Source organism: Raphanus sativus, unplaced genomic scaffold (genome assembly GCF_000801105.2).
Source record: "Raphanus sativus cultivar WK10039 unplaced genomic scaffold, ASM80110v3 Scaffold3221, whole genome shotgun sequence".
NCBI lineage: Eukaryota > Viridiplantae > Streptophyta > Magnoliopsida > Brassicales > Brassicaceae > Raphanus > Raphanus sativus.
In genome coordinates, this window is record NW_026618528.1 from 1 (window position 1) to 8559 (window position 8559).

The following is an 8559-nucleotide window of genomic DNA, read 5'->3' on the forward strand; positions in this document are numbered from 1 at the left end:
GGGAAAATTCGATTTTCAGATTTTGGCGGAAAAATTTGGTTTTCGAGTTTTGGCGGGAAAATTTTGGTTTCGGAGTCTGGTGAAAAACCTTGGATTACCTAAATTTTTTGGTTTTGGCGGAAAACCCCGGGTTTTCCCGGTTTTGACGGGAAAAATCCGAGTTTCTGGTTTTGGCGAAAAAACCGAGGTTTCCGGTTTTGGCGGGAAAATTTATTTTTGTAACACATATAATTGGAAAATCCATGGGTACCTATTACCCTTTTATATGAATTTTAAAATTTATACCCATGATTGACCAATTAATTTTGGATGGGTAAAAACCCAACCCAATATTAGGGGTTTGGGTAAACCCATGGACAATCACCCATATTAACATCTCTAATCATAACAAAAGACTCTAACGAAACAAGCACTATCATTACAAGCAGTGTCTTCCTCTTTGAACAGAGAAGAGAAGCATTGTGCTTGGCCTAGATAGTTTTTACCTCTATAAAGTAACAACAACCAAATTAATGATTATATGAAAACAAAGAAAAAACAATTTGTTTTGGGACTTGATCAGTTTTGACTTTATCATGTTCGGATGAAGTCTCCGCGCGCTTTTTCCTGTATCTCTAGAGACTTTATCTTATTTAACATTTTAACAGAAACACACATAAATAAGAAAAACGAAAACTACTCCAATCAGTGAGCCGAATCAAATTTTCATAAAATATACCTTTTCCTTTCCCCAAAACAGTTTTTTGTATCGATCAATCGGCTTAGGCAATTCTGACAACGGTTGATGATGTTTGCTATCAGTAGACGTGTAGGAAAAGATTTTTCCATTCCTTAAGCTCTTTGGCCACATCAACCATCGTAAACATGTCATGTCCTGGCCAGAACCTAATGCATCTCATAGCAAGTTCGAAGACGCTTCCACTTGCACACACGAAACTTCATCTCACCGTTGAAGATGCTCGAATCTATCAAGTACATGAACTGATCGGCCATTTTGTAACGACCCGAATTCTGGTTCGAAAATTTTTAGCCGGCTAAAGCCCAAGCATTACAAGATGGCCATATTTTTGCCCATAAATAATCAACTCCAGCTTTGGTTTCTCCTCCTGCAAAGAAAAAGATAGAAGTTAGAGAGAAAGAGCTAGAGAGAAGTGAGAGAAGAGAAAGTGTGAACCTTTGGAGAAGCTGAGCCACCAGAGCTCGCCGGAGCCACCACACGCCAAGACCAAGCCAAGCTCATCACCCCACCGTTCGTTGTAGTCGTAAAGTAACGTCGGAAACCGCCATGCATTTGAGTTTAGTTTCGTGCGTTTAGTAAATCGTCTATAACTTTCTAACCGTTGCGAATCTCGTGCATGCAAACCCACCATCGTGTTCCTCTCGTCGAGACGAATCCATAGCCACCAGAATCGTCGCAATCGGAGCTCGGACGAAGCCGTACGAGCCCTCCAAAGTTTCGCCGGAAATCGCATCCGCCACCGCCGGACCACCGTTATCCGCCGCCGGACCACCGCTTCTCCGACGCCGGTCCGCCGCTTATCCGCCGCCGGACTGTCATCGCCGCCGGTAACCTCCGCCGTCGCCGCCGGTGATCGTCGCCGGTGACTCGCCGGTGACTCGGTCAACTCGGCCGAGTCAACTCAGCGAGTCAACTCGGTTGACTCGGTAAACCGGTCGGTTGACTGGTTTGACCCGGTTTAAATTAATTTAGTTCGGTTAGGATCGGTTAGAGTAAACCGGTCGGTTATGTCAAATTGATTTCTGGTCAAAGGTTTGACCAGATTGACCTTTGACCAGCGAGTTGACTTTTCCGTAAACCTTGACCATAACCGTTTTCATCCGTTCGAAAGGCGTTTTAACTCAGAATTTCATCCTGGTTCAGATTTGAAGTCTATTTTATCAGTTGGAGTTCATAGATACCACTTCTCTTCATTGCTAAGGTGAGGGCTACTCCGTTTAAATCCCGAGCTAGTTTAGTACTGCTATTATGAAAAGTTTAGTTTCGAAACATGATAGTCTCTGTGAATCGAGTCTGTTTGAGTCGGTTTGAGAGTCTTGCGTGTTCATAATTGTTATTGATTGTTAAACCGGAATAGGATAATAGAGGTTCAACAGTTGTGTGAAATGTTGATGCTGAGAACTGCCATATATATGTTATATATAGTTATTTAGTAGGGACTATGTGATTGTGCGGGGGTTCGGAGATGTCCGAGCTATCGACGCAGCGGGATTTTTGTGCGGGGGTACAGAGACGTTTGTACTATCGACGCAGCGGGTGTTTGTGCGGGGCCCAGAGACGTCTGAGCTAGCGACGCAGCGGGATTTGTGCGGGGGTACAGAGACGTTTGTACTATCGACGCAGCGGGTGGTTGTGCGGGGGTACAGAGACATACTGTACTAGCGACGCAGCGGTTATCTATATCCTTATGAGGAGATGCGTGGTGCAGAGAGTAGCTGTGTACTATAAGCGCATGGGTTGTAGTTGGATAGTTCTCTAGTCGCTTGTTGATTGTTGTTTGTGGGTGTAGACACCGTGTTTGTTTCATGCTAGAGCTAGGCTTACATAGTCGTAGTGCTATGTACTGAGTCAGTGGTTGCGGTTTAGCATCCCATACCTCACTGAGCGACTCCCCTGTTGCTCACCCCTCTTTCTTCCCTTTCAGGTGAGACCGATGAGCAGGAGTGATCATATCGGACTAGTGCTACTATTTGGGCTCGTGGGCTTTATCGTTTATCGTTTTATCTTTTATCGTTATTGGCCTTCAGGCCTTTGGACTTCTATCGTTTATGTATTTCTTATTTCAGCCTTCGGGCTTATATTGTTATTAATTCAGATGTTTATTTTCGGGATTTGACTTTATGGTATTGTATTTGACTTTATGTTATGACGTGGATTTTATTATCCGTATTATTATTATTATTCCGCTGCGCTACTATTATTTATCGATTTAAATTCCGCAACATCGCAAGACGCGGTCGCGTCAGGTTTGGTATCAGAGCCGTGTTCCGTCCGGCTCCGACCCGGGATGGCGATTTCTGGAGACTCGGTTTTTATTCGGTTTTAATCGGTTTCAAATATTTATGGGAATATGGGATTTTAAAAAATAAGAAAAAAATAGCACCTTTCCGTTCGATATCACTCCTTTAATTGTTGGATTTCGTCAGAAGTTAACTCGTTGCCTTCATTTCAGATGCCGCCGAGGAGAGCTACCCGTGCTCAGATCGCTAGAGATGCTAGAGAGGCTCAGGATGCGCATGTTCAGCCCGCAGTTCCGCAGCCCGTTGCTCCGCAGATTGATCAGGATGCCGTGAGACAGATGATTCAGGAGTCAGTTCCAGCAGATTGCCCAAGAGGCAGCCAGACAAGCCTCTCAGGAGGCTGCCCGGGTAGCTGCTCAGGAAGTTGCTCGACAGATGGCTGCAGCTCAGCAGGTTCCGCAGGGTCCTCAGATTCATGTGCAGCAGGGTCCGCAGATTCATATGCAGCAGGTTCCGCCAGTTCAGGTTCAGCATGATCATCAGGTTCCAGCTCAGCAGGCCCCAGCGCCACAGTATCCGCAGGTTCCTATTCAGCCAGTTCCAGGGGTCTTCCAGGTTCCACCACCGCCGCCTGCTTTTCCAGTGCATTGTACCCGAGGTTGATGAGACATTTATCAGGGTGTTTGTCACAGATGAAGTATGTGAAACTTGGAGCATTTCAGTGGTACCACAGACCCTACACTTGCTCACGATTGGAGGCACAGTTGGATAAGTGTTTGAACACTATCTCATGCCCACCAAGGCACAAGCTAGGATTGCTGAGTTGTATTTGCGCGGAGATGCAGCAGTGTGGTGGGATGGAGTGCGAGTGATGCACCACGGCGAGATGACTTATGAGGATTTCATGTAGCATTCAACAAGAAGTATTTTCCAAGAGAAGCTTTGGATGAGAAGAAGAAACGATTTTGAGAGTTTGAGGCAGGTGGAAAGTCTGTCAGAGAATATGAGCATGAGTTTCGCCAGCTTCACCGATTTGCGGGTAATGGTATGGATGAGGAGGATCTTATCAGGAGGTTCTTAAAGGGATGCGAGTAGAACTTCACGGTAGGTGCAGTATGGTCACCTATACCAGTTTGGAAGATCTGGTAGAAAAGGCCGTTGTGCAAGAGAAATGTATTGCAGCGGAGCAGAAGTTCAACAAGGCAGCTCAGCATAAGTCTGAAGGAGCATTCAGAGTCACAGAAGAGGACATGGGATCAGCCGAGTATCCAGTGCCATAAATGTGAATTGTTCGGGCATGTTTCTAGAAATTGTCGAAAGCCACCAGTTACCCAGTTATAGCGCCAGGAGCACCAGTAGCAGCAGCAGCAGCTAGGAACTGTTATGGTTGTAACCAGCCAGGTCATATCTTCAGAGTTTGCCCTAGAGGGGCAAATGCAGCGCTTCCACCACCACCGAAGCGCCTAGCCATCGTTCCACGTGTGTTCACGGTGGGAGATCACCAGGGAAGCTGAGCCGATAGCGGGTATGTATCTTTATCATACTTGTTTGTGTTAAGTATTTGTTGTGGTCTCGTAATTATCTGTGTAGTTAGCAAAAATCTCGTGTAGTTCGGTTTTGCTTAGAAGTAAGTTAGCTTGCACCTTGTTCGACATGGAAGCTTCCCACAGATTGTGAGTTCACAATATGGTCAAGTCTTAGCATTTTTGGTGTATCTTTAAAAGAAGACAAAGAGGGTTTGAGAGCAATCAGTATTCATCGCGATGTACCAGTTGCCTTTCGAGTATTAAGATGGCACCATATGAAGTCCTTTACAACAAGTTTTATTACATACCGCTTGTTGAAGACAAAAGTGGGGAGCGACGTGAGGTAAAAACCGCAATGGGTCAAGAAGGTAGAGCAAATGGACGTGATCAAGTTTGGCCTTGGGAAGGCCATGACCGTGAAAAGAAGTTATGCATGTATGCATCGTAAGGATTTGGAGTTTCATGCCAGTGAATGAATATACCTAAAATGAAGACATTTTAAGGAGGAGCTAAGACACGGAAGTTGAAGAAGCTTAAACCGAAGTACATGTTATCATATCTTATTTTTGGAGCGGTTTGGAGCAGTTCTTAGAGATTGGATTTATCAACAGAGTTATCAGAATTTCAAGACGTGTTTAAATGTATCTATTATGAAGAAGTCGAGAGAAAGTCAGAGCTTATTTCCAGCTGTGCCAGATGACCTTAAAGAGATTGTAAGCATCTTCTCGACCAGTTGATATATGGTGTTTTTAACATCATTGTATATATGTTTTTCTAATTGGTTTTCAAGTCTTTATCGAGTCTTTCTAGTCCTTTCGAGTCATTACAGGTCTGGAGTTGCACTGGATGGGAGATGGACCTGCTGGAACAAAAAGAAGCAGAAAACAGTGCAGTTTGGTGATTTTCACGCAGAACAGTCTGATGACTGTTCCCGATCAAGCGGAACAAGCAGACGGAGTGATCCCGCGGTTGTTCCCGACGAATAAGGAAAATACAACATCTCGGGATTTGCCCTAATTATCCTCTTTTTCTCTCTGGCCGCCTGTGGCTTTGATATAATTCTTTTTCTATTTTTCTACATGATTCTACGCTACTTTTCATATAGAAGAAACAGACTCTAGAGCTTTTTACTTTGTGATTTCATACCTTGTAAAGGGAGAAGGATCTCTCTCTCTCTCGTTTAGAGAAGATCATCCTGAACCCTCTCTTTGTTTCTGTTATATTTATGCAGTATTATTCATCTATGAACTCTGTGTTTTCTATGTTCATGGCTGAGTAGTCGGCTAGCTTGTCTAGGGTTCTAGGGTGTTGATTTCGTGAGCTAAACATAGATAAGTGAATCCATTGATTGTCTTCATTCATAACTGTTCTTATTGCTTGCATTAAACTGGCCGCTTAATGTTAGATCATAGGTTTAATCTGATCATCAAAAGTGCTTAGGTTGCTAGATCTGTTTTGAATGAGCATTGCAATCCCTAATCAGCGAAAGTAGATATTAGGGTGTTCTGTGAACCTATCGGACTGATTCTATTGCTTGTGATCGCTTCTCACCTCAACGACAGTTAGACGGTGAGATCGATCAGCATAGAGAGCAGTACCACGACAGTGGACTGTTCTACTTGAGTGATCGAGTTCTAGACTGTTCTTATAGCACTTGAATAATTGTTTAGCTCACAAGTATTAACACCCGATGAAGTACCCTAGGCTGGCTTCTCTTTAATCTGAATTCACGTTTACTTTATTTTATTTGCTTCTTGTTACAAAACTCGAAACCCCCATATGTTTTAGCTTAATATTGATCCTATAGAAATAAAGTGTAAGAGTTGGTCTCTGTGGATTCGATCCTAAAGTGCTACATCGACATACCATTCGATTGTGGTAGTGTGCACATTAGGTTAATTGGTGTGCGTGAACACGAATATCAATTTGGCGCCGTTGCCGGGGACCATCTTTTTACCTTTATTTTTCGGTTATTTATTTAGTCTAAGACCTCTAACTTGCTCTTTTCTCTTTGTTGCAGGAGTTCGCAAGGTTTAGAAAATCAGAACAGACAACAGCCAAGGCCTACTGACACCACCATGGGTGATCACGGTCATCAAGATGATCTCGCTGCAGCAATGCAACTGATGCAACAGCAGATGCTTCAGATGCAGCAGACCATCCAAGCTCAACAGGATGCTGCTCAACAGGCTGCTCTCGCGCGGCAGGAACAAGCAGCGCAAACTGTTCCAATCGGGGAGAGAAACCTTCCGCGGAACATTCCTACTACGCGCTCTGCCATTGTTCCTCCACTCTGCACCAGGCAGGACTTCGAGATCAAGCCTGCTCTGATTGATCTGGTGCAAAGAAAAGTGTTCTCTGGTCTCTCTGCAGAAATTCCAATGGAGCATATTGAGAATTTCGAAAAAGTCTGCAGTTTCACTCGTGCGAATGGTGTGCCACCAGACTACATCAAGTGCATGTTATTCCCATTCTCTCTTGATGGAAAAGCTGCACGGTGGTTGAACTCTCTCCCTACCGGCTCTCTCACTTCATGGGAACAGGTCCGATCAGCCTTCCTCAACCATTTCTACTCTAAGGCGAGAACAGCTGCATTGAGGAACAAGATCACTTCATTCAGACAGCTCCATGATGAGCCTTTTTGTGACGCATGGGAGCGCTTCAATGACTACCAGAGAGAATGTCCTCACCATGGATTTGATGATGATTACCTCGTGGGCATTTTCTATGATGGGGTGGACTGGAAATACCAAGGTGCTCTAAACTCTTCGAGCAATGGAGACTTCATGACTCAGACCACTGATGGAGCGCTCAAGCTGATTGAGAACATGGCAGCTAGCTCAGCCAATGAGAATCAGGAGAGCAACCGCTCCAAGAAAGGGAACAGTGTACACACTCAGAAAATTGATGAGCTAACAGCTAAAATCGATCAGCTACTGCAGAACAACCAGGCACAAGGATCTGGGTATCAGAACACCATCCCGCAGAGCAATCAGCAAGTAGTTCCAGCCGCGAGTGCTCCGACTGCAGGGAACAGTCCGCCAGATGATCTGAAAAATCTGAACATTATGATGCAGCAGATGCTCCAGAGCCAGCAACTTCAGGTCAAGGCACTGAATCAGGTTACCACAGACATCAACACCAGGATGGACAGCATGTTCACCGAGCTGAATTCAAAATATGATACTGTGAGCAACCACATAAAGAAGATTGATGTTCAGCTTGCTCAAACTGCTGAAACTGTTAAAAGACAGCAAGAGATCATTCGCGGAAAGAGTGTGATGAATTCTAGGGTTGAGCACTGTAATGCAACCGAGCAGAGAAGTGAGAAATCTGAGGAAAAACAAGTGGAACAACTGTTCGCTGAGACTGTTCTGGACGCAGAACAGAGAACAGAGCAATCTGCTAGCTCTAGAGTGACTGCTCCCGCGACTGCTCCCACGACTGCTCCCGCGACTGCTCCCGCGACTGCTCCCGCTCCCGATGGATCTACTGATATTCCACCAGTGCGAGTCTATGTTCCTAAGGTTCCCTATCCGATTCCACCTAGACACCTGAAGGTGTTGCCTAAGGTAGATGACCCTGGAAAATTTGCTTTTCCATGTTCCATTGCTGGAGTAGAATTTGAGGAAGCTCTTTGTGACTCTGGATCTTGTGTGAATCTTGTCTCAAAGGCGATTGTAGACAAGTTGGGCATTGCTGATGTTGAGCCTTCTCAGGTGACTCTGACTTTTGCAAACTCTTCCAGAGCAGTTCCTTATGGCACCATTCGCAACCTTCCTGTCCAAGTTGGGGACTGTGTTCTCCATACTGAATTTCAGGTTGTTGAGATGAACAAGGATCATGAGATGCCTTTGATCTTAGGAAGAACATTTATGGCTACAGTGGGAGCAATCGTTGATCTGCCTAATAAGAGAGTCTCCTTCTCCCACATCAACAAGAATGTCTTCTATCAGGCTGTTCCCACCAGATTTCAGAAACTACACGCCTCTTGCATCTCAGTGTTCAGTGGGGAAAAGCTGAAGGTTGTTCCAAGGAAGGAGCTTGGTAAAAA

At 44.8% G+C, this 8559-nt stretch overlaps 1 protein-coding gene and 1 non-coding gene across 2 annotated transcripts; one reads left to right on the forward strand and one right to left on the reverse strand.

The window, feature by feature from the left end:
- Positions 1 to 3414: 3414 nt before the first annotated feature.
- Positions 3415 to 3851, forward strand: LOC130506422 (uncharacterized). The gene is made up of 2 exons (XM_057001066.1): positions 3415 to 3621; positions 3672 to 3851. Exons 1-2 carry the CDS (start codon positions 3415 to 3417, stop codon positions 3849 to 3851), a joined length of 387 nt encoding a protein of 128 aa, XP_056857046.1.
- Positions 3852 to 7096: 3245 nt separating this feature from the next.
- LOC130506423 (small nucleolar RNA R71) lies at positions 7097 to 7203 on the reverse strand. Its single transcript, XR_008942023.1, has one exon. It is a non-coding gene; the product is annotated as a small nucleolar RNA R71 (small nucleolar RNA).
- Between the last annotated feature and the right edge of the window lie 1356 nt (positions 7204 to 8559).

Excerpts from the sequence above, each read along its gene's own strand:
- LOC130506422 (XM_057001066.1), top strand. The coding sequence starts at position 3,415 with ATGGCTGCAGCTCAGCAGGTTCCGCAGGGTCCTCAGATTCATGTGCAG. Across the intron at positions 3,622-3,671 it reads CACCGCCGCCTGCTTTTCCA|ATGAAGTATGTGAAACTTGG; the intron begins GTGCATTGTACC and ends TGTTTGTCACAG.